Source organism: Vulpes vulpes, chromosome 8 (assembly GCF_048418805.1).
Source record: "Vulpes vulpes isolate BD-2025 chromosome 8, VulVul3, whole genome shotgun sequence".
Classification (NCBI taxonomy): Eukaryota; Metazoa; Chordata; class Mammalia; order Carnivora; family Canidae; genus Vulpes; species Vulpes vulpes.
The window spans coordinates 57,014,430-57,040,731 of record NC_132787.1 but is presented as its reverse complement, the minus strand read 5'-3'; the positions used below and the strand labels follow the sequence as shown (position 1 = coordinate 57,040,731).

At 34.9% G+C, this 26,302-nt stretch overlaps 1 protein-coding gene across 1 annotated transcript in view; it reads left to right on the top strand.

Annotated features, from left to right (window-relative positions):
- Positions 1-26,302, top strand: part of MAN1A2 (mannosidase alpha class 1A member 2) — a 182,208-nt gene that overhangs the window by 55,796 nt on the left and 100,110 nt on the right. Inside the window, exons 4-5 of the mRNA XM_072766782.1 lie at positions 6,084-6,202; positions 12,806-12,886. Of these exons, the coding sequence (XP_072622883.1) occupies positions 6,084-6,202; positions 12,806-12,886 (200 nt within the window). The remainder of the gene's footprint in view (positions 1-6,083; positions 6,203-12,805; positions 12,887-26,302) is intronic.

The window sequence follows — 26,302 nt, the reverse complement described above, 5'->3', positions numbered from 1 at the left end:
TTTTTTAATACAGTATAATAGTGTAAGTGCATTTTCTCTTAAGATTTTTTTCAAATTTTTATTTGAGTTCTAGTTAGCTAACATACAGTGCAGTATTGGTTTCATGAGCAGAATTCAGTGATTCATCACTTAAATGAAACACCCAGTACTCATCACAGGTGCCCTGTTTAATACCCATCACCCATCTAGCCCACCCACCACCCTCTTCCCTTCATCAATCCTCAGATTGTTCTCTGTCATTAAGAATTTTTGATGGTTTGTTTCCTTCTTTTTCTTTTTCTCATATGTTCATCTGTTTTGTTTCTTAAATTTCACAGAAGTGAAATCATATGGTATTTGTCTTCCTCTTACTTATTTTGAATACCCTCTAGCTTCATCCATGTTGTAGCAAATGACAGGATTTCATTCTTTTTGATGGCTGAGTAATATTCAGTTGTGGATGTGCTTGTGTGTGTATATGAATCTTACAATTTTATTAATAACATTTTTCTAACATATCTTATAAGAATGTAGTTTATAATGCACATACAAAGTATGTGTTAATCAACTGTTTATTATCACTAAGGCTACTAGTAAACAGTAGGCTGGTTAAGTTTTTGGGGATTCAAAAATTTCACGTGGGATTTTGACTGCATTGGAGATCAGTCCTCTTAACCCCAGGGTTCTTCAAGGGCCAACTATATTTCTTCTTGAGTGGGTTTTGATGGTTTGTGTTTTTTGAGGAATCGGTTCATTTCATCCTAGCTGTTGATTTTATGTGTGTAGAGTGGAGTATTGCCTTGTTATCTTTTGAATGTTTGTGGCAGCTGTAGAGATAATCTCCCCTAATTCCTTTAATTCCTAATATTAGTAATTCATGTTTTCTCTCTTTGTCGGTCCTATTAGAAGCTTGGTTTCATTGATCTTTTTAAAAAATTTATCATGGCTCACTTTAACCAAATCTTAGTAAATCAAACTCAGCAATATGTAAATAAATAATACTTCATGACTATTGCATGGTTGGTTTAATATTCAGAAATTAGTCATTGTAATTGAAAATATTCAGGGAATGAGAGAAAACCTATATGGTGGTTTCAGTAGATACAGAAAAAGCATTTAACAACACTCAAGATCAATCCGTGATAAAAGCTCTCAGCAAATGTGGATAGAAGGGAACTTCCTCAGCCTGATTTAAAGGCATTAAAACACATGGACACACACACTCTAAAATGAAACAAATGGAAAAAATTTGCCACATACTTAATATTGGAAGACAAGATGTATTCCCCTAAGATTATGAACTAGGTAAGAATGTCTGCTCTTCTACTTCTGTGTAGCATTGTGGTTGAGGTCCTAGCCAGTGGATTAAAGCAAGAAAAAGACAATAGAGATATGAAGATTGGAAATGAAGAAGTACAACTATCTTTACTTGTTGTCAATAAGATTTTCCATGAAGAAAATCTTAAGGAATCCATTGAACAATGACAACAAAGTACTAGATTGAATAAAATTTAATAAGGTCATAAGGTACAAGTTCAGTGTACAAAATAAATTGTATTTCTGTGTACTAGCAATAAACAGTCACAATGCAGTTTAAAAATATCATTTGCAGTAGCATAAAAAAATATGAACTGCATGTAGGTGATTTAGCAAAATACATGTAAAACCTATACACTTAAAACTGTAAGTGATTATTGAGAGACATTTCAAGGGACTTAAATAAATGGGGAGAGATGCCATGTTCATGAATTGGAATATTCACTACCATTGAGATGTCATTTCTTTTAAAATTCATATTTGGATTTAAAGAAATCTAATTATAATGACTTCGTATAAATTGGTAGGCTGACTCTAAAACCTATGAAAAGGCAAAGCATGTGCAATAGTATAATATTTTAAAAAGAAGAACAAAGTTGAAGGATTTATATTACCTGATTTTAATATTTATTGTAAAGCTGCAGTAATGAGGACAGTCTTAATGATGCAGTCTTATTTCTTAATTTAGCATTAAGGACAGACAACATAGAGATAGTGGAAAAAAATAGAACTAGGACTGCACATATATAACATGATTAATTTTCAACAAAGGTGCCCAGGTAATTCAGTGGGTAAAAGGATAGCCTTTCCAATAAATCATGCTGGATGAGTTACATATCCCATAAAAAAATAACAAACCTTGACTCTTCATTGTACATAAAAATTAACTTAAAAGGGATCACAGATATAAACATAAAAGGGAAAAGTGTAAAACTTTTGGTAGAAAGCTTTGGAGAAAATCTTTGTGACTTTGAGGTAAGAAAAGAGTTCTTAGAATACAAAAAGCATAAACCATAAAAGAAAATTGGATAATTGGACTTCATAAAAATTAAAAATTTCTGCTCTCCAAAAGACATTAAGAAAATGAAGAGGTAGGTAAGACAAGACTTGGAGAAAATGTTTGTGATATACACAGACACATACTAACGTATTTAGAATATATAAATGATTTATATACCAAAGAAGGTTTATGAATAGCCACAAGCACAACGGTTGCCAGAGAAATTAAAATTCAAGCCACTATGAATATCCTACACACTCATTAGAATGCCTAAAATTAAAAAGGCCAGCAATACCAAAAATGTTGACAAGGATGGTAGAGCAACTAGAACTCTTCTACATTGTTGCTTAGTGTATAAAATGGAAGCTGTGGAGAGCTATTTATCAGTCTCTTGTAAAGTTAAACATCAACTTACCATATGGCTCAACAATTTTACTCTTAAATATTTCCATGATGCTCACAAAGGAGATCAGATCGTTTTATTTTTCTTACTAAGATTTTTGCATCAGTGGTATGTAAAATTATAGATTGAATTCTAAGCTCTCCTTTCCTGTGTTCTATAAAAATTTATGTTGGAGTTACTGTTCTAAACATTTTTTAAAAAATATTTTATTTATTTAAGAGAGCGAGCGAGAGAGCAAGCACGAGGGCAGGGATTGGGGCAGAGGGAGAGGGAGAAGCAGGCTTCCTATACTGAGCAGTAAGCCTGCCATGAGGCTCAGTCCCAGGACCCTGGGATCATGACCTGAGTCATAGGCAGATGCTTAACTAACTGAGCCACCCAGGCACCCCACTGTTCTTAAAATTAAAGTAGAATCTATTCTATGGAACTTCCAGAGTATGATACTTTTATGGTGGGTAGGTCTTTGAGAACTGCTCAGTTTCCTCAGCTTCTTGGTCTGTTTTGTTTGTTTAGACTTCATGTTTCTTATATAATTCAGTCATACATATATTCAGTTAATATGTATATTCAGGGATCCCTGGGTGGCGCAGTGGTTTGGCGCCTGCCTTTGGCCCAGGGCGCGATCCTGGAGACCCGGGATCGAATCCCACGTCAGGCTCCCGGTGCATGGAGCCTGCTTCTCCCTCTGCCTGTATCTCTGCCTCTCTCTCTCTCTCTCTCTCTCTGTGACTATCATAAATAAATAAAAATTAAAAAAAAATTTAAAAAAATATGTATATTCAGTTAATATATATAAAATATGTTATATATCTAATGTATCTCATTTTTATTTTATATGTTTCTGTATATAATATTAAATCTATAATATATAGTCATAGAAAATCATCAGTGGCATTCATTTTTTCAAATTTATTGGTAAGATATGAGTAAAGTGGGCTTTTTATAGTTTTCTTAGTTTTTCTCTGTTGATGCAGTCTTACTTTTTATTTTGTGTTTTGTATTCCCTGGCTACTTTTTAAGCGCTGGTTAGGGGTAGAGTCATTGTATAGTTCTTCTGATAGAACTATCCTTGAATTTATATTTTTGACAATTTTCTTTATTTCTAATTCATTAGTTTTTGCCTTTTAACTTTTCTGATTCTTTTATTTTTTGCTCAAGTTTATCATTTTTTCTTCCTTAGTAGGATGTTATGAATTCAGTTATTTTCATTTGTTCTTATGAAATAACATAAAATTTTCAAGTTACGAGTTTCTGAGAACTGTATTAGTTGAATCCTATGTTTTCATAATAAAGTTTTATTAATGTTTTATATATTCTACAGTATTGTTTTTCACTTCTTTTGACCAAGGGGTAGTTTAGATCTTTTAACTTTATCCAGTCTAGGTAAATAATCATAGTGATAGCCAGGAACTTCAATTTTACATTTCTCTTCCTTGGGCTTTTTAGCCCAGGTACAAACCTCTTTTTGTGGAACTAACCAGAATTGGTATAGAACAGGTGGGTCAGGCCTCTCTCTGTTCCAGAGTTGTCAGCACCATGGAGGAGTATGCACTTCCAGGATTCCATAGATAAGTAGAGAACTGAAGCATAACTACCTATAAAAATTGAAATAATAACAGGCACTCTTAAGGATTTTAAAATAAGCATGATAAATATTTTGGATGAAATACTATTAACATAAAAAGAAATACATATTTAAGTGATCATGGAAGAGAGAGGATTATATGGGGGACTAAAGGCTTGATAAAATATTTGTCATAATAAAAAGCTGAGGAACAAAGAAAAATAAAAGGAGAGTATGTCTGTAATAACCCAGAACAAACATTCTGGTTATTGTTAACATGAAGAGAACTTAAGTGGGGATAAGATCCAGGAACTCATCCGGGAATGGTGGAATGTTTGTCTTGTTAGTGGGAAGATAATACTTATTGATAAGTTGAAAAGAATTGTTAGAATCACATGAAGAAGAAAATGTGATGTAAGTTTAGGACAAACATTTTAAGAATGAATTTGTATAGCTTTAAAGCGTCAGAAGAAAGCACTGTTTGCCTAGTGGAAAAAGGGATGGAAGGAAAAAGAAAAGAATAGTAACTAAGCAATGTCAAATGTGACTTATTGATAAAATATGCGGAGTTTAATGCTTAACTGTCAGAGCCTTAGTAGCCTGTCAAATGGAGAAGGACAAAGTTGGGATATTTACTGAGATTTTTAAGTCTGGGTTAAGATGGGCCTTTCAGTTGGGGTTTGGGCTACTTGGTTATGTTTGGGTAAGGACCATAATACAACAGTTTAGAATTGGTAAGCTGTGAATTTGGAGGTAAGGAGTTCAGAGTTTTGGGGCTTAAGCCATCATTTGATAGTTTGCATCGAAGAGTTGATGGGTCTTTCAGGAAGTTCCTGGAATGAACAGTAAAATTATTTTGCAGCATTTATCTTTCTGGGCCAGGGTAACAATAAACTCATGTTGATGAAGACAGTATAATAATTAAGCCATTTTAATGTAGGTAGTAACAAGTGTGGATGATTTTTATTTTCAGAAGATAGAAATAATTGTGTTCCAGGGGTTGGGAAAGACTCATCCACTCCTTGTTACTTATTATTTTACTATGCTTTAGATTTATTTTAGGTTATATTCATGATTTTGCAGTTTATATTCATTAGTAAGATTGACCTGTATTCTTGTCATATGTTTACAGTGACTAGTTTTGCTATCAGCTAGTTTTGTTAGTTTCTTCCTCCCTGAATTGTTTCCTTTAATTTCAAGATTCTCTCTCTCTTAAAGATGGGTATAGATCTTTATATTTTGATTTTTTTGATTATTTTGATTTTTTCTACTCATATTTTGATTTTTTTACTCATATTTTTTTAATATTCACTTTCTTTTTCAGTATGATTAACCTACTTTTTGATTGTTAAGGATCCTTATAGTTGCTGTTGTACTATGATTATCTAGCCCTATTGTACTTTCATGATTATTACTAAGTATATATTTTCCCTTCCTTTGAATTTGTACCAGAAGAGCATGGTTGTATTATGACTTAGCTTAACATTTTTTGAACTACCCTCCCCATTTCTTGAATAAATCCCCCCCCCTTTTTTTTTAAACTTAGTTAAGTTGGTAGATATCTCATGCTGTGACCAGGAAGAAAATGAAGGAGAGTTACAATTTTAGTTTTCTTTTACCTTCCTATTGTCAACATGTCATCTTTAGGGAAATATATTGAATAGGGTTTATTATTCTTAAGGAAAAGCGAACCCCATGTTGGGTATTATTTTTGGTCCTTATACTCCTGCTTTGGTTTTTTATATGTTAAAAAATTAAAACAGACCTTCTATGTAGGGCATGTTATTAATGACAGTTATTTTCCCTCACCTAAAATATAGGAAGTTCACAAATGGGTGCTACCATAGTAGATGCTTTGGATACCCTTTATATCATGGGACTTCATGATGAATTTGGAGATGGGCAAAAATGGATTGAAGAGAACCTTGATTTCAGTGTGGTGAGTATACAATTGATGACTTCTTTGATCGGCTATGAAAAGACAGTGTCTAAACCATGGTGGTTTTGAGCATTATACCAGCAGTTTAAGGAAATCCTAAATTCCCTGTCTTCTTTGGAGATTAGAGTTGTTATTTAACTTTTGCATAAAATACATACTCTTTTTCACCATCTTCCTTTCACTTTTCATAACCTTATCATTTGAGGCAGTGTGTTAAGCAATAGTAACAGAAAAAGAAAAAACCACACAGGACTAGAAATACCAGGCAAGCATAAACTACTTTATAAACAATAAGCATTTTGTTAATTTTTATTTATTTATATATTTTTTAAAGATTTATTTATTTATTCATGAGTAACAGAGAGGCAGAGACATAGGCAGAGGGGGAGAGCAGGCTTTTCGCAGGAGCCCAATGTGGTTCTCGATCCCAGATCCCAGGATCATGACCTGAGCCAAAGGAAGCCGCCCAACCACTGAGCCACTCAGGCATCCCACATTTTGTTAATTTTTAAAGATTCAATAATCCGGTATAGCTTTGATGAGCCTTCATAACAAGGCTGATGCCCCTCTTTCCAGCATTATGGCATAGTTGTTAAGTGGTGTGGCTGAAGTTTGAAGCCTGGCACAGCTACATTCTCACTGTGTGACTTGGGAAAGTTCCGTATTTTTTTCTAAACCTGTCATAAAATTACTATTGCATTGCAATATTGTAAGGAATATTTGAGATAATCTGGTATACATTAAGTGTAATTATTATTGTGGTAGGAATTATTTTCATTATTGCTAGTATTCACTCACAAGTTGTATGGACTATTTTTTCATATTCATTATCTTTAGTATTTTAGTGTTTGCTGTTCTTTCTCTTGCTGTGGTCAGAAGTCATTCTTTCACTATGTGTTTTTCTCTGGCAGATTCTGCATCACTCAAGTTGTGATTTAAATCCATAATTATTTCTTCTCTCATGCTTTTCTGATGCTAACCACACAAAAATGGATTACTTTTTTAATATTATTATTGCATCTTAAACATACATTAGTTAGACAATTTTTATTATCAGTTAGATTTAGGTTTGCCTGTGAGTGGCAGAAAATCTAATGTAAAATAGCTTAAATAAGATAGATGTTTATTTCCCTTTCATGTAATTAGGCACAGAGAGTAAGCAGTTTAAGGTTGGCTTGGTTTAGGATACTTAGTCTTTTTTTTTTTTTTCCCACAATGCATAGGCAGGTGAAACAATTTTATTTCACAATTGCCTTTAAAACCTTGAATACACTATGTTCTTCATATAAAAACATTACTGCAGATATCTTACTTTCTAGAAAATGATTATATAGACCCTCTCAAAGAAAAATATACACCATTCTATGGTTTCAGACAAGTTGCTTGGACTGGTTGCTAAAACATACCATAAGACCACCCTGTGTCTTTTGGTTCAAAGTATAGATTATTGTCATCAGTACAGTACATTCTTACATATTTAATAATACACATATAGACTGGTTTGTGACTTAATGTTCCATTGGTTCTTCAGACTTTCCTGCAGGTTCATGAGCAGATTGAGCAGGCTATGCCCTTTTCTGGGGTCTTTGAAACTTTCCAGGAATGGAGATAAATCATCATCATCAGTTGTGAACTCTTTACCAACAATTCCAGGGGAAACATTCTTTATAGTTAGGTCTTGTTTTGCAGGAAGTGTTTAACCAGTTCATTCAAATTGCACTCCATAAACCTAGATGTATGTCTCTCCAAGTATAAGTACAAGCTGATTGAGAACAGGCTCCAGTGGGCATGGTTTTACATCAAAATAGTTGGCAGATGGACAAGTTTAGAAAATGTGAGGGCCCGTATCATCTTAACCAGCAATAAGAGTACAACACCATGTAGTCTCTGGCCATTTATTTGTGTTAGTATTTGGTTCTTGCTTCTAATTAGTGATACAAGACAAGACATAGGAAGAGATCTGTCAAATACAAATCTGGAATCCAAACACTCCTGGTGCACAAAATTACATAACAGTCTAGCATCAGCAATAAGTGCCACAATTGAGATACCACTATGGTTGTCAACATGGAGAATTTTCTTCTGATGAACTGCAAGCTCTGATTGTGCCATCTTCAATGCAACCAACACTGCATGGATTTTGTATTTTAGACCAATGTGGCTGAACCTTGTTTGACAGCTTCCATTACATACTCAATTTGATGAACCTGCCCCGAGGGCTCCAAACAGTGACATCATTGTCATACTGTTTATGAAACATGGTTCCAGGGCAAGTCTGGCTATGGCCTCCTGCAACAGGTTCAGGTTCAGAAGCCCTTTATTTTGTTGCTCTGTCAACTTCAGTGTATAGCTTCAATCTCATGGTTCAAGGTGGTTCCTTATGAAGCTCCTAATTGGAGAAAAGAGGAAAGATATGTGAGTCTTCTGTAAAAACAGTTTATAGGAATTGGTTATTCCAATTTTGCTTGTATACCATTGGGTAGATCTGACTCATATAGCCCAACCTTAGTGTAAAGGAAGTGTGAGAGATATAGTCCCCCCTTTTTTTCCTGTTTGGCTACGTGGTCCTTAGAGGATTTTTTTTTTTTTTGCATCTTATTTAAGAAATCCCTACTCTTCTTGAAGAGTATTGAATATTCCTGTATTTTGTTCTGAATGTTTTAAAGTTTGGCATTTGCATTTAGGTCTTTAATTCATATGAAATTGATCTTGTGTGTAAGGGTGAGAGAGGCAACTATCAGTTGATCCTAGAACCATTTATGTCCTTGCTATTTATACATGCCACATAAGTTATATGAGTCAGTTCTTTTCTGTTGGCTTAAAGTGTCTTAACTGCAGTATTTTTATAGGAAGCTTGATATCTGATCTTGTTCTATTAGGAAATTATCTTAGCAGTTCTCAGCTCTTTGTTCTTGTAAGCTCTGGAGTACTGTTGACATTTTGATGAGAATTGCATTCAATTTACGGATTAATTTGGAGAGAATTGACATCTGTACAGTCTCAAATACTCCTGTCCATTAACATGTCAGCTTATTAGGCTTTATAATCCGCTAGTATATCATTGTATCAGTTTGCTCAATCAGGAACCAGAATTATACCATTTATTTTAATTAGAGGATTTAATGTTTAGAATTGTTAACCAATTAACAAGGAATTGAAAAGGCAAAAAGAGAACATTGTAGTATCACAAGAGGTAGTAACAACAATAAACATCTACCTCCTTGGGACTGTGAGAACAGTGGGAAGAAGTTGGGATTATTGAAATTTAGTACTTAGGGACTGTTTCTGGTACATTAGGAGCTTTTAAAAGGGCTTTTTTAGAGTTGGGACTCAGACCTCTGAGGAGAGGATCCCTAGCTGGTCGTTGGTATTTCAAAGGGCCATGGTGAGGCTGATTTGGAGAATGGTGTGTGGCAGGGGAACTGTAATGTGGAACCAAGTGCCACTGCCAGGGCAAAGAATGATGGCTGGTTTGACACTGTCAGAAACCAGAAGTAAATTGGAAGGAAGAAGTCCTTTCTCCTTCCTGCAGCCTTGTATTATCTTTGTAAAACCTCCTGTTGGCAGGGCCCATATGGGAGCCAGCTGGCTAATGAGACATAGATTTGCAGAGTTCCAATTCCAGTATACCAAAGTAGACTATAGAAGGATAGATTTGAACCTGAGAGGGGAAAAAAGCTTAATAATCAGCACAGTCATTTACCATCCCTTTACCCTTAACCTTTCTGTGTCATATGTTACAGCTGTATATTTTGCATATAGTGTGTATTTGGATTTTGTTATTTTTATCCAGCCTTGGAGTCTTTTAACTATCAAGTTTGGAATATTTGCATTTATTGTGATAACATATATTTGGAGTTGGCTCTTCCATCTTTGTTTTTCAACCTATATTATTGTATTTTTCATTGTTTTTATTTTCTGCTTCCCTTATTCTCAATTAAATTACTTCATGTCTTCCCCCCGCCCCCCCACTTCATTGACATTTATACTTGTCATTTCCATTCATTTTGGGGCAGTTCTTGAAATTTTATATGTACACGTAATTGAAGTTTAATCAGTTTTTCCTCATCCTGAAGAATATAAGTGTCTTAGAATTCTTTAATTTACTCATCTCCCTCTTATGTATAATTATTATCCAGCTGGTTCCAACTTGTATTTGAAACTTTCAAATTGAGGAATGAATGGATGACTGACTGAATGGAGGAATAAATGAATGAATTTATTGAATGCCTCCTCTGTGACAGGCATTGTTCTGGCTTCTGTGGATACGGTAATCAGCAAAACAGAGTCTTCTTGCTCTTTGAGCTTGTACTTTAGTTTTGGGAGGAAAAACAGTAAATAAATATTCAAGTCACATATAGTATATCAGGTGGTGATAAGTGCTGTGAAGAACTAGGAGAGCAAATAGGATTGAAGTAAGTAGTGTGGGGTTGCCATTTTACATGTGGTGGCTAGCTAAGTACTCTGTTATATAGTAACATTTCTAAGAAGACACCCAATGGAAGCTACATGGATATAAGGCTCTATCATAATGGATGTTATAGTTGAGTATAGGATTAGAGAAGTTGATTATTTTCTCAACCTGGGAAAGGTACAGTTTCATTGTCTTCCTGTTTCTGTTATACTATTGGAAAGTATGCTATCAGTCTAATTTTTCATAGGTAATATGTCTTGTTTTCCCCTTGTTTTAATCTTTTTTTCCTACCTTCTAGAATTCAATTACCAAAACACATGTGTGGATTATTCTTTAAAGGACTCATATTATTCCATCAGTCTAAGAATTTGTTTTTATCAATTTTGGAAGATTCGCAGTTGTTACTCCTTTGAATATTGCTTGTTGTCCCATTCTTTCCCTTCTGCCTTTAGAGCTCTTCTCTTCTGTCTCTCTTGTGAGGGAAGTTCTCAATTTTACAAATAAAGAATTATAAGCAATCAGATGTGATGATAAGTATTAATTGAAGAAATGATGCAGAAAGAGATTAGTGATGGGGGCTTACTTCATTCTATATTGTGAGTTTGGAAAAACCTGTTCACAGAACTGTAGGTAAAGTGTAAAGATTGACATACAGGAGTGAGTTTGGTAATTTTAGAACAGTAAGTAGACCCATTTGGTAATAATGCAGTGAGTCAGGAGGACTTCTATTGGTAGGAGATGATGTCAGACAGATAGTGGGGAGTCTGAATATGTTGGGTCTTATCAGTTATTTTGTTCTGAGTGTAACCAAAAGTCATAGTAAGGGTTTGCACACAAAATTACTGAACGTAACTTAAAGGTGTAAGAGGTTCACTCTACCTACAGGGTGCTGAATAAATAGAGTGTAAGGAGAGGCATAAGGCTGAAATTAGGGGAACTGGTTAGGAGGTTATTGTTTCAGTGAGTAATAGAGGCCTGCCCTCCTCTCTTTCACTGCCTCTCTGTATTTAGTGAATGTCTGCTATGTGCCCTGCAATATACTATGTAGTGGGAATATATGAAGTGTAGTATAAAGCATTTTCCTTTCGTGGGTGGGGTGGGATGATAGATATGTTATTAAAAAATTCCATTATATTGTGGAAGATTTTATATCAGAGATATGTACTTGTGTTAGCAAATTATGTGTTCTGCCTATTAGTGTTAGAAAGACTTCAGGATGATACTGTATTTCCTTTTCATTTTTATTAAAAACATTTTAGTTATGAACATTATATCAGTCTGTAGTGTATATCTTGTGGATTCTTTGGTCATGTTCTCTGCCATTTCTACTTTTCTTTCCATGTATTAGAATTTTTCTCAGCAATATCTAAATCTGTATCTAAATATGAACATATATACTTTATCTGGTAAGGTTATTAATGCTATTTTTGTGCCAAATTCTCTTCTGTTTTTGTTTGGCTTTTAATTTTGTTTGTAATTGTTTTTCTTAAGGAAATTTTCATTTTGGGGAAATTCAAGTCTTTCTATCATCATTTATTACCAATATAGTTACTTTGTCAAGGAAATTTATATGTTGTCACATTTTCTCCTACTTTGTTGTAATTTTTTCTACATTTATTTCTAAACTATTTATATTTCATTTTGAGAGACAGATAATCTGAAATGAGTATCTAAATTAATTTCTAGCCTAGGATCCAGTTTTCTCAACATTATTAATTGAATGATCCATCATCCTATCATTTTTTGGTGCCTCTTTTAACATTAAGTTTTTATGTATATGAGGAAAAATATTTAAAACTCATGAGAAATATATATATATATAAATGGACAGTGTGCTGTAGTAACTAGAACAGAAGGAAATGGACCCAGTAGAGAAACTGCTATTCCAGAATTCAAGAAGTGAAGGCTTTCATGAGAGAATAATCAAGAGCATTAAATATTGTGATAATTTCAGAATAATAGATAAGATACATAAAAATGATTTTGGCTAATAGGAAGCTGTGGTGACAGTAATAGAGGAGTTTCAGTAACAATGGGAAATGAGATTGCAGTTGCATGAGAAATGAAGGTATGGGAAGTGGAAAAAACATTCTCTCAGGGTGTTTGTGAGAAACGTATAAAGTACTGAAAATATATGGAAAACTATAAAGTTTTATGTATATGTAAATATTTTCAACATGTTTTCACAGAATTCAGAGGTGTCTGTGTTTGAAGTCAACATTCGATTTATTGGAGGCCTGCTTGCAGCTTATTACCTTTCAGGAGAAGAGGTGAGCCACTCAGGTAGTCGTTATTTTGTGGGGAAGGCGCTCTGAACAGACTTTAATAAAATGAAAGTTTTCCCCTTACAGCATATTATTTTTTCTTAATTATGTAATGTTGAATTCATGTAAAGTTTTGCTGAGAGAACTAGATTCTTCAGGTAGAACCTTGGGAATAATGATTTTCCCTTTTTTTGAGAATTTTAGTAAAATGTGAATTCATCGCAGATCCTATCTCTGTATACACCACTTCTCCTTTGCAGGAACTGTCCTTCTCCAGGATTTTGCCGCTGTAATTAATTACATGGTTGAAATGGGGGCAGGGGGATGGGAGGCGGTGGTTAATAAGATCAGAATTAAGGAATGAATCAGGAAGAATGAATATTAATTAGTTATAAAAATTAATTATAAAAGCTCCCTTTTTGGAAATTAAATGAAATTTTTTGCTATAGATTTAAAAAGCAACACAGCAATAACTCTGAATTCTTCTTTCTGGAAGTCTTGGTGTATGTAATATACATAGATTACATACATACATAGATTTGAGACCTGCTGTGATGGAGAAGTGGGTGTGGGAAATTCCTTTTTACTACTCAGGTGGGTTTAAAGGATGGAGTTGGAGAGTGGGAGGAAGATACTAAAGAAAGAGGTTTTAAGTCATTTCTATTTTGTTTCATCAGGAAATTCTATATTAAATGGTCTAAATGATTGTAAGAGCTCTTTGTAAATTTAAGAAAATTCATCTTTTGTTATATGTGTTGTTGGTATTATACTTAACTGTTTGCCTAGGGGCACTGGGTGGCCCAGTGGTTGAGCGTCTGCCTTCAGCTCAGGTCATGATCCCGGGGTCTTGGGATCGAGTCCTGCATCAGGCTCCCTGTGGGCAGCCTGCTTCTCCCTCTGCCTATGTCTCTGCCTCTCTCTGTGTGTCTCTCATGAATAAATAAATAAAATCTTTAAAATAAAAAAAGTAAAAAAATGTTTGCCTAATCCAAGGTCAGAAGGATTTTCTCTTATGTTTTCTTCTAAAAGTATTATGGTTTTACTTTTAAGTCTATAATTCATTTTGAGTTAAATTCTATTATGCTGTGAGGTACAGGTTGAGCTTTCTTTCCTTTTGGATATTAAAAAATTATAACAATATTTATTGAAAAGACTCTTTTTTCTCTATTTAATTGACTTGGCACTTTTGTTGAAATCAGTTAACCACATGTGTGAGTCAGCGTCTCATCTCTGTGCTCTTGCTGTTTGTGTCTTTTTGTCACACTGTGTGAACTACACTGTGTTCATTATTATGGCTTTACGGAAAGTGTTGAAATCAGGTTGTGTGAGTCTTCCAACTTTGTTCCTTTTCAAAATTCTCTTGGCTATTCCGGTTTTCTGTGTAAATTTTAGAATCAGTTTGCTGATCTCTACAGAATATTCTACTGGGATTTTGATTGGGATTACCTTGAATCTATAGATGAGTTTATTTTTTTTTAAAGATTTTATTTATTTATTCATGAGAGAGAGAGAGGCAAAGACACAGGCAGAGGGAGAAGCAGGCTCCTCGCAGGGAGCCTGATGTGGGACTCGATCCCGGGTCTCCAGGATCACACCCTGGGCCAAAGGAGGCGCTAAACCGCTGAGCCACCGGGGCTGCCCTATAGATGAGTTTAGAGAAAATTGGTATGTTAACAAATATGGAATCTTCAAACCGTGAACTGTATCTGTCCAATTTATTTGCCCTTTAATTTTCTTCCTTGATATTTTTAGTTTTTAGCATATAGATCTTTTATATATTTTGATAGATTTATACGTATTTTATACTTTTTGGTCCTATTATAAGTGGGACTGTATTTTTTATTTCAATTTCTAGTTGCTTATTGCTAGTATATATAGATACAATTGATTTAAAAGAAAGTTTTAATAAAGACTTAAATTTTCAGCTGGCTTAGGCCATCTTCTTTATCCCTGAATAACTTCCTGGTGCTGTCATTTTAAAAAATATTATAAAGTGTACATAACAAAATTTTTCATTTACCATTACAGTTCAGTAGCATTAAGAACAGGAGTCACACTGTGCAATATACTGTTGGGGAATGACTGCATGGGAAGTTTCCATTTTTTAATATCTTTCTTCGTATCTTCAACATTTCTATATACAGAGTTGTTTCCCTTATTCTCCATCAGTTTTAATTACATTTAGCAGAACCCTTAGTATCCAGTGAAAACTAGGTAGTAATTAATTGTGAACTTTTATACCAAAACTCTTTATAAGACAAATTTATGAATTTATTTAGCACAAAGCACATTTATCAACAAATTTAAATATCCTTAGTTTCTTTGCAATAGGAAGTCAAAAGCACAGACCTACTTCCGGTAATTAATGCTGTAGCATTTTATTCCATTTGGAAAAGACCTAGATGCCAATGAATTTAATTTTAATTACCATCCAAGCAAAACTTAAAGTTTAGATTACCAAAACCTTTGAAAGCTATCTTAACAATATCTATAAAAACTTTGAGACAGACAAGATAAACCATCAAGTTGTTATTTTTTGCTAACAGATTGCAACAGAGAGATAACCTGAGCTAATTGACCTTTAGCAAACCTTGACGGAATAAAAGTTTTGTATTTAATGCTGATAATCTTCAAAGATACATCTATCATAATTAAACCAACAAAGTTAAATTAGCTTAAATACTGAATATGCTTCACCTGGGTCCACTTTTAAAAGTTTGTGTGTTCCCCATTTGTTAATTTTTATCTCTGTGCCGACAATAGTGGGGAAATCTGAAATGAGTGGTGTGTATGCAGGCAGCACCCACAGTGGTGCAGAAACAGGAGCAGAGGGAGGGGAGACAGAAGAGGCAAAGTGCAGCCAGAGGCTGAGAAAAAAGGGTTCCCAGTTTTAAAGCTCATCCACTTGGACAGCTGAGCAAACGCCATGTTCTTCCACCAATAGGTGGAATGAGGCCATCCATGTCAGGCCAGAGAAGACAGGGAATTTCCTCCAAACAGAGTTTCAGCAGCTGCTTGGGAATTTTTCTTAAAATCTCCATCCTCAGGTAGACTGACTACAATTGGCTCCAGTTATAACCATTAACCTGGGAAATGAATGAGGGAGAAGCCCTCAACATCTATTAGGAGGAACAGTGAGAGAGAGAGAGAGATGTAAGTAGTATAAGCCAGCTGGGAATTCCCCATCAGTATACAAGTTGATTTTTATATTGACCATTGTACTCTGAGATTTTTCTAAATTCACTAATTCTAGTTGCTTTTATATAGATTTTAATAGATTCTTTGGAATATTTTCATTTGAATATTCAAATGAATAGTTTCATTTCTCTGTATAGAGAAGAATTTTATTCGTGCAGTTATTTTATTACCTTGTTTTGCCTTATATCCTTGTCTGTTTCCTGGTCTTATAGAAAGAACATTTAGTCTTTCACCATTACGCATAAATGTGAGCCATAGGTTGTTATTTTTTAAAAGAGAGCACATGTAGATGTATGCACACGACTGGGGGTGGGCAAGGGAGAAGGAGATAATCTTTTTTTTTTTTTCAAAGATTTTATTTATTCATGAGAGATACACACAGAGAGGCAGAGACATAGGCAGAGGGAGAAGCAGGCTCCCCTGCAGGGAACCCAATGTGGGACTCGATCCCAGGATCCCAGGATCATACCCTGAATCAAAGGCAGACACTCAACAGCTGAGCCACCCAGGTGTCCCTAGAAGGAGAGAATCTTAAGCAGGCTCCACACCCTGCACAAGCCTGATGCAGGGCTTGATCTTACCACTCCAAGATTATGACCTGAGCCGAAATCAAGTCTGACATTTAACTGACTGAGCCACCTGGGCGCCCTGTTAGCCATACGTTTTTTGTAGATGCCCTTTATAGTCTTGAAGAAGTTCCTTTCCATTCCTAGTTTGCTAAGATTTTTTATTCATTGTGGATGGATATTTTGAATGTTGTCAGATGTTTTTGTGGTATTTAATAAGAAATTATATTTGATGTTTTTTCTTTATTTGTTGATTTGCAGATCAATTAGGTGATTTTTGAATGTCATACCAACCTTGCAATTTCAGGGAGAAACCTATTTGGTCATGATGTATAATCCTTTTTATGTACTGCCAAAATTGATTTGGTAGTGCATTATTGAGAAATTTTTACATTTTTATATTTGGGTAGGATATTGACCTATATGTAGTTTTAATATCTTTGTGTGTATGTTTTACCTAAGAGTAATGCTCACCTTATAATATGAGCTGGAAGTGTTTCCTCTTTTCTACTTCTTTATAAAAAATATTTTATTTATTTATTGAGAGAGAGTGAGAGGGAGCACTTGAGGGGGGCGGGCCAGAGGGAGAAGCAGACTCCCTGCTGACCGGGGAGCCTGACAGGGGGCTCGATTCTGATACTCCGGGATTGTGACCTGAGCTGAAGGCAGACACTTAATCCACTGAACCACCCAGGCACTCCTCTCTTTTCTTCTTCTTTTTTCTTTCCCCTTTTACTGGAGTTTTTGTACAATTGGTACTATTTCTTCTTTAATTGTTTGGTAGGTACTCTTCTGAAGCCACATGGTTGTGGAGCTTTTTGCTATATTTATGCTTTAGGTGGTCAGTTGTTTTTTTAGAACTATACAGAATAAGAAAAAATATGCCTTTTTATCTTTCAGTTATTTTTGTTGGTCTTCATTTTTCTGTTAGTTCAGATTTGTCTGATATATATTCCTTTTGTATGAAGAGCTTCCTTTAACTTTTTGTACAGTGCATGTCTCCTGGTTGTGGATTCTCTCAGTTTCTGTTGGTCTGAAAGTGTTTCTTTTTCAGTTTGGAAAGATAATTTCTTTGTACGTATATTTCCTTTTAACACTTTAAAGAGGTTACTGCATTTGCTGAGAGTTTGCATATAGTTTGTGAGAAGTGAGAAGTGAGAGTTTGTGAGAAGTCTTTAATTCTTTCTTCCTCTGTGTGTAATGTGCCTTTGCCCCTCCTTTGGCTGCCTTTAAGATAATATGTTCATACTTTATTTCATATGAAAAATCTGAGTAGTTTTACTTTTTTTCTTTTGGGGGGGCAAGTAGCATTTCTTTATCTTGCTTGAGGTTCTCTGAGCTGCTTACGTGTACGGTTTGGTAGCTTTATATTTGAAAAGTTCCTATTATCTTTTAAAATATTTTTTTCTGTCTCTTCTGCTCCTGGAATTCTAACTGTACATACATTAGACTGTTTGAAAGTATCTCCTAGCTCTTGAATTCACTATTCTTTTTTAATCTACCCACTGCTTTCTTATTCCTTGTGTTTCAGTTTGGGTAATTTTTATAGACCTATCTTCAAATTCACTGATTTTCTTTTTTGGTCAGCTCCATTGAATCTGCTTTTAAGCCTGTTAAAGGCTTTCTGCATCTCTGTTACTTTCATTTCTAAAAAAAAAATATTTCTAGTAATTTATTTTTCTTTTATAATTTGTTTCTCTGCTACAGTTCCTCATTGTCTTCATGTTTTCCACCTTATCCACTAATTAGGTCTTTTAACATGTAATCAAAGTCATTTTAAATTCTCAGGTTATTTTAACCTCACCAAGGTTGGTTTGTCACTTGTTTTTTCTGTAGAAAGTGGATTTTTTCCATATTTAGGTATTTCATAATTTTGGACTGAATGCCAAATATCATGTATAGGACAGTAAAGACAGATTAGTGTCGGGGGTTCAGTCATTTTAACTAGAGTTGAACTATGTTTTGGTTTTTTACTGCAGGGATTACCCACGTTGTGTGTGTGGTAACTAGTTTCAAATTCCTCTAACATTACCTTGTAATTAGAGTGCGCCTGGCAGGCAAGTTTTTCTTGATGTTCTGGCTCTTCCCTCCACTTCAGGCATTTTGTGTATGCCTGCTCCTCAGAGAGGGTCTCTCTCCACCCCAGCCTTGCCTCCGCTCCGCCTACAGGCATAGGCTGTTGTCACTCCATGCTTCTAACCTTTATGTCTATACTCTTTTCTGTTTTGATCTTTAAATATAGGGAGCCAGGAATTCACACTAATAGCTCTAATTTCAGCCCAGCAGCATAAGGTATATTCTGGCTTTCTGCCTTCATATTTCTCCTTCTCTTAGTGTGAAATCTACCTACTGTTATGCCTCATACTTACCTGCTTGCTTAGTCCTACTGTATGAATCCGCTAGCTGCCTTGTTCAGTAAGTACATTCTGTTCCCATGGACCCCTGGCCCCTCTGTGATTTTACTCCCCTTTACTTGGCTGGCTTCACTTTCTCCCAGTTGGTCTTAGGCCCTCTCCTGGACAGCGCTGCCCACCCTAGGTATACCGTCTGGGCACAGACCCCTGACTTCAGGAGCTTCTGAGCTGAAATACTAAATAATGAAAGGAGGAAGGAAATGAACTATTTTGATGCCTTCAGTTTCAGAGTTATTTCCAGATTAGATATTATAAGATGTCCTTGAGTAAGGAAAGCCTTTTTTTTTTCATACATGAAAGTATGTATGAAAATACTCTCTATAGATAGAGGAAGTACTAAATTTTGGAGATATAGATGACAAGCTTGATTAGTTTTCATACCAAAAGACATATGATTTAAAATTAATTATGAACGGCTTATGAAAGAGAAGTGTCAAACTTGGCTGTTTCATGTTAGCCTCACTATGTGAAGGTTGAAACAAAATGTTGAAATTTTGGTTGTTACAGCCTTACGAAAATATTAAAATGCTGGAAAAAGTATATAATGTTACCAGTATTCCATTTTTGCTGTTTGTATCCATCAGACTTCAAGAATAAACATTTTGAAGTGGAAGTAAGCGCATATGCTTTGAAGTTTGGAGCTTGGGTTCCTGCTCTGCCTCATAATGATATTTGGCAAGCTATTTACCTCTATAACAAGTTTCTTCATCTTTGAAAATGTAAGAGAATTCACTTGAGAGTTGTAAGGATTAAGTTATGTGAAAGTGCCTAACATAGTGCCTGATCAACAGACACTATTTTACCTTTCTTCTTCCTTTGCGTTTTCCTGATGTGGTAAATATTCTGTATTTCTAATGGATGGGGAATCCTTTTACTTATTTAAAGGTAGACATCATAAATTAACCTCTTACCATATAGTCTACCCAGGTAAGAAGTATAATGAGAACATATTTCACTTTTCTGACTTTCTCATATGGTGGAATTTTGCTGACTTTTTTACTTTTTTTCTTGGTCATTTTATATTGAAAACTGTGATCCATTTCTAGGTAACCAACAATAAATCTCAGATCTGCTAAAAATAAAATGTCGAAAACTAATTTGAATATGATATTATTGTAATATTGACATATAGTAAATTCCTACATCTCACATAAGCCCGGAAATTAACTCTGGCAAAGTGCCTTTCTTATATTAAGGTAGTATGTAAATAGAATATAGGACATTTTACATGCATTCTGTTTTCTGGTAGAGGAAACCAAATGAAAAAAAGTGTTCCTCTCCTCTGTTGATTTATTAATATAATAAATGTGAAACTTTATCATTTTATTTTTTCACAACAAGGCTATTTATATTAAATATTCACAAGTTAAAAATATTGATGATTTATTATGTTTAGTTGATGTTAGCCTCTCATATATGGCATTTCTGTTACAGGATTGTCTCTTCTCGTTTTTTTTTTTTTTTAAGATTTTATTTATTTAGTCATGAGAGACACACACAGAGAGAGAGAGAGAGAGAGAGGCAGAGACATAAGCAGAGGGAGGAGCAGGCTCCATGCAGGGAGCCTGATGTGGGACTTGATCCTGGGACCCCAGGATCATGCCCTGGGCTAAAGGCAGACACTAAACCACTGAGCCACCCAGGCATCCCTCTTCTCATTTTTTTTAATGGTTATCAAAGTGATATCCCTTCCTTAGCAGGGTATTAACATAAATTATGTGGATAACCACATCTGAAATCTGTCATGAAATAGAGAAACGGTTATGTGGAGTTTAATACATGTTTTATAGATAAAAAAATAACAGCGAAGTCTTTCTTTACTAGAGCACAAACATGCTCTGTTGCCTGTAGTGTAAGATTGTTTCTGAATTACTTGAGAGATACTTGCTAAGACAAATAGAGTAGTCTTTCTGACCTAGATATTTCCTGCTTTAAATATTAGTTATTATTGTTCCTACTGCTCTAATTCTCATTTTATTTTTGAGAAACCTGATATTGCTCCATAAATTGCTGCTATTTCCATGAAAATTCGACCTCTTCACTCTCAGTAGATGTGCTGGTAATTGGGCAGAACTTTCCACAAGCTTTACTGACTCAGATAACATTTTTAAATACACTCTCCCACATTTTCCTATTAAATGTGTGAGTTCATCTACACCTCTGTACACATCTTACATGTTTAAAGTTCTAGCATAGCCAACAGCAGTCATAGTTGATGATTGTGATTATTGGTTTCTCAAAGCAGAAGACAGTTTGGAGCTACCACCAGAAGCTAGAAATTTAGGAGTAAAATCCAGGATAAGAGGGGTCCACAGAGGAGAAGCTCAAAATTCTGCATAAGTGAAAGTGTATTTAGACCACATTGTTTTATTTCCTATATGTTTATATACCTCTATCATAATTTTCTGCCTCAAATAGACTAACCCTTGCACATTCTTTGCCTGATAAAGAACTTCAAGGCTCAAAGATTATTTTGTTTATTTTAAGCAACTCTAAGGTTAATTTATTTACATACAATAAAATACACTCACTTTAAATAGGATGTAATTAAATGTATAGTTTAAATTTTAAAAAATATGTGATAAGCTGTTGGAAGGGATACAAATGATAAACCTTTTTACAAAATAATTTGGTGGTGTCAGGTAAACATTTAAAATATAAAATTCTCTTTGACCCAGTAACTCACTTCTAAAAGTAACAGTGTGGATACATAAGAGATATTTAGAAGGATATTTTATTGCAGTAGTGTTTTTAATAGCCAGTGTTTTGGCTATTGAAAAAAGGGATATTTTATTGCAGTAGTGTTTTTAATAGCCAGTATTTTGGCTAAATGATTTTAAATGGCTAAATGAAAAAGACCTGAATATTCATCTAAAGGGGAATGTTTAAATGAATCAATACATCTTTTACTATAGACTACCATACACCTGTGAACATAAGTTTGGTATATTTTATCTAGGAAAAATATGCTTAATATATTCAATGACAAAAGCAACTTGTAGACCAATAGCAGTCACATGGAATATGTGTGTGCCTGCTTGTGTATATGTATTCTATTCATCTAGTTAGCCATTGCAGTACTTGGAGCAAGAAATAATGGCAGCTTGGATGCAGATAGATGGGTTGTAGAGATGAGAGATGAATTGGGATTTCAAGGGATTTGGGAGGTAAATTCCAAAGGATTGGGTGATATTTTGGAAGAGGGAATGAGGCAGAAGGAGGAGTTGGTCCTGTTTCCAGTTTCAGAGTTTTGGTACTGATGACAGTTACTAGAAATTGAGCACTATAAGAGCATTAAACTGGGAGTGGAAGATCATCAGTTCATTTTAAGTGTTGTTGTTTTTTTTTAAGATTTTATTTATTCATTTGTCAGTAAAGCAGAGGGAGAGGGAGAAGCAGAAGCAGAGAAGAGGGAAAAGCTCTCAGCAGAGAGCCTGATATATGGGGCTTGATCTCAGGACCCTGAGATCATGAGCTGAGCCAAAGGCAGATGCCTAACCAACTGAGCCACCCAGGTGCCCAGCCCCTCCATTTTAAGAATTTTGAGTTTGAGGGGATTTTTCTGTATTTATGTGGAAATAGGTAATAAACAGATGTAACAGAGCTGGTGCTTATTAGAGAAATCTTGATGAGAAATACAGATTTGGGAATCAGTCACTGTGTGGCTGATAACTGAAAGCAAGCACATATGAAATTGCTCAGGGAAATAGCTTAGGCTAGGAAGAGAGGGGGACCTGGAATCAAGCCCTCAGGAACACAGCATGGAAGGTCAGGTATGAGGAGAATGAGTCAGTGGAGGAGGTAGGAAGAGTGTGGGGTTACTGAACACAAGGGGAGAAAGAACCAGTTAGTAATGATCTATGCTCAGATGTGTGGCTAATCATTAGCAAGAACCATTTCAATGAAATGATGGGGGCAGAAGCCATGTTGGAATAGGATGAGGAGTGAGAAGAGAGGAAATGGATACAGTAAATCAGATGGTTTTGTAAAAATTGGAAAGGTACTTGTATTATTATGTTAGTAGCAGGAAAAGATAGAATAAAAATCTACTTAACAATTATATCTCCTTACAGAAAAAAGGATGGAAACATATCAAAATAGTGATAGTATTTGGTTCAGAATATAGGAACTGTGTATGATCTTTGAAATTTTCACTTTCCTGACTTTTAAAGTAAGAAAATATATAATAATAATAATAATAATAATATAAAATTATAAAATATATAATAATAACAACAACAAAATATGGATTATTTATCAGGATCTGGTTAAGAGACAAACCATGCCAGTATTTGAACAGAGAGAATTTAATACACAGATTGTTAACTATGCATAAACTCACCTAGGTAAGTGTTAGATTAAAAAGAATATACTAAAGTATCATGGAGGTGGCTTCTACAGGAAGTGACTAGGGCTGAGGGAATATGAAGAGGAGGTTTTAATGACTAAATGTTAGAAACTATAAGAGGAAGGGCAAAGAAGAGCCGAAATACAGACCTGTGATGAAAGTGTGGTGGCAGATTGGTGCATCTGCTGCTGTCTTTCCAGTGAGGGTTGAGGGTCATGAAGCTGCTACTGCAAGCATTAGGGGAAAGTGGATTCAGCTGCTGCTACAAGAAGGCCATGCTGAAGCTACAGGAAGGCCATGCTGCTGCTGGCATGAATGTTTAGGGGAATAAAACACCATAGCGCTTGAGTGTCCCTGCACACTTTTGCCAGAATACCAAGGTTATGAGGCTTGTCTGCTCTTTACCCAGGTCATTAGGGTTATGCTTGCAGGGATGAATTAAGGTCATCAAATTGGCTTGCTTTCACTTACTGTATGTAAAAGAAATTCTCCAAGCTCAGTGTTCTTTACCTGCAACACAATCTACCATGTGGGCAGGAATCCATTACAGACTCTTTGGATCATCCCTCCAAGATTTAGGTAGGAATGAGAGTGGGGCAGATACAGCCAGTGTAGATTAACTGAAATCTTTGGCTGATACTTTGCCATGAATAATGTAGTTCTCAGGTCTCTGACCCAGTAGTCAGAGATATTTAATACTCTGGATATTCATGAAAATGTGGTTTGCTAACTTGTTAGTTTGTAAATTGAATATTGTTTGAGAATATTGTTTGCAGACTCATTTTGTGAGTGAGAGGTGTGTGTGTGAATATGTTTCTACCCCTTTGTTAACCTACGATTTTGTAGTAACCTTCACTTGATTCTAAGGAATACCTGTGTACCCTTAAGGATGTTTCTGTTCATGATGATGATAATTCATTCAGCATGTAATACAGAGAGTCAAAGAGAGGAATTAAGAAAAAGAGTTGAGAGAGATGAGAAATAGAGGTTTGAAAGAATGTTTAGTAGGAGTCTTAGACGAGTTTAATGGAATAAATGATAGAGAATCAATATTTGAAAAGATATCAAGAGTAAGGAGGAAATATTAAAAGCTACTAAAGAGAAAGGGCTGATTACTTATAGAAGGATGACAGCTGACAGCAGAGTCTTGGTAGCAGTAGATGCCTGAAGATACTGCAGTGATATCTTTAGACTGTGAAGATGAAATAACTGTCAGCTCAGATTTTTATATTAACCAAACTATCATTCAAAAGGGAGGATGTAAGATGCAGGACAAAGAGGTGTGCAATGAATTAGTAAAATACCTTGAGGAATTTAATTATTGACTTGCATTAAATAATGCAAGGTGTAGGAATGTCTTTGTCTACATTTGTGTCTATATCAATATGTCAGTAATCTAGGTATCTATCTCTTTAATTAGTCAAATTGTCAAATAAGAATAGACTGGAGCTAGACTGCATGGGTTTAAATTCAGGCTTACCATTTACTAGTTGCATGACCTTGGGCAAATTAACTTACTTGTTTTAAACCTCAATTTCCTACTCTATAAAATAGGAGCAACAGTATTTATCCCATTGGGTTGTTGTGAGAATTAAATGGGTTAATATATGTCTCATTGTCATCATCCCAATATTTCTGCTGAATATATCTTAAGAAGTTCCTAAAACCTTTGGATGTTAATGTCAGATATTTCAGGGATATGGGGCTGGTATGGAAGAGAAAGAAAATAGTTTACTTATTTATTATAAATCTCTGTACGTTTTTACTTCCCAAATTATTTCATTCAATACTTGTTGAGCACCTCTTGTATGCTAGGCACTCTTTTAAGTACTGAGACTAGAACAGTGAATAAAAGTGTTTTGCCCATATATGGCTTACATTCTACTGTAGGTTAACAGGTGATGAACAGGGTGGATATGTGAGAATCCATGTGTGTTTACATACATACATGCACTATCATTGGTAAACACTAAGGCGATAAACAGAGCATGGAAGAGAATAAAAAGGTTTTAGTTTCAAATAAGATGGTTAAGGAATATGTGCGAGGTTTACATTTGTGTAGAGACCTGAAGGAGATCAGAAAGAGCCATGAGAATGGCTTCTACTGAAAAAGAGAGCCTTTTTATAAGGGCTTTTAGTTGAAAGGAATAGCAGATGAAAAGACACTGATGCAAAAGCATAACTGGCATTCTTAGAGAACAACAAAAACAGTTAGTAGAGCTCAAGTAGCTGAAGTAGGCTTCTGGAAGGGAAAGGAAGGAGAAAGTGAGGCAAGAAGTCATAGAGGCTCATCGCTTATAAAGTTTTAAAGTCTCTTAAAGGACTTGTACTCTGAATGAGATGGGGAGTCATTTGAGCATTCCGAACTCTTCACTTCTAGGTTCTCCCTTAGCTAAGTTGAAAACAGGCTGCATGAGTATTACATTGGTAATTTAATCCAATAAAGAAAATTAAAAGCACCCATGGATTCTATAACACTTCCATCCTCAAGAATCTTCAGTGGTTTTCCATGTTAACGGGTTATGTTACTTTAAGTTTCATTGCTTGTATTTTAAAACTCTTTGTAATTTTGCCACATTGTATCTGTTTAACTGGATTTCTTCAAATTCTTCCACACCTAGGAATAATTCTTCCAGTCCTAATTCTTCTAAACTTAGAACCAGTTTTAGCATATTTCCATTGCCTACCATTTTTTTTTTCCTGTTAAAAAATAACTGGGAGATTTTACATGATGGACATTGAACGTACGAAAGTTTTTTTGAAATAAGTGAAATGTTGTAGAAATCTTAATACTGAATCTTAAACGTGAATAATTAAGTAACTCTCATCTTGTTTATCAAGAATTATAATAAACTTGGTAGAATCTGTTTTACCTAGTGGTTTATTACAGGGTACT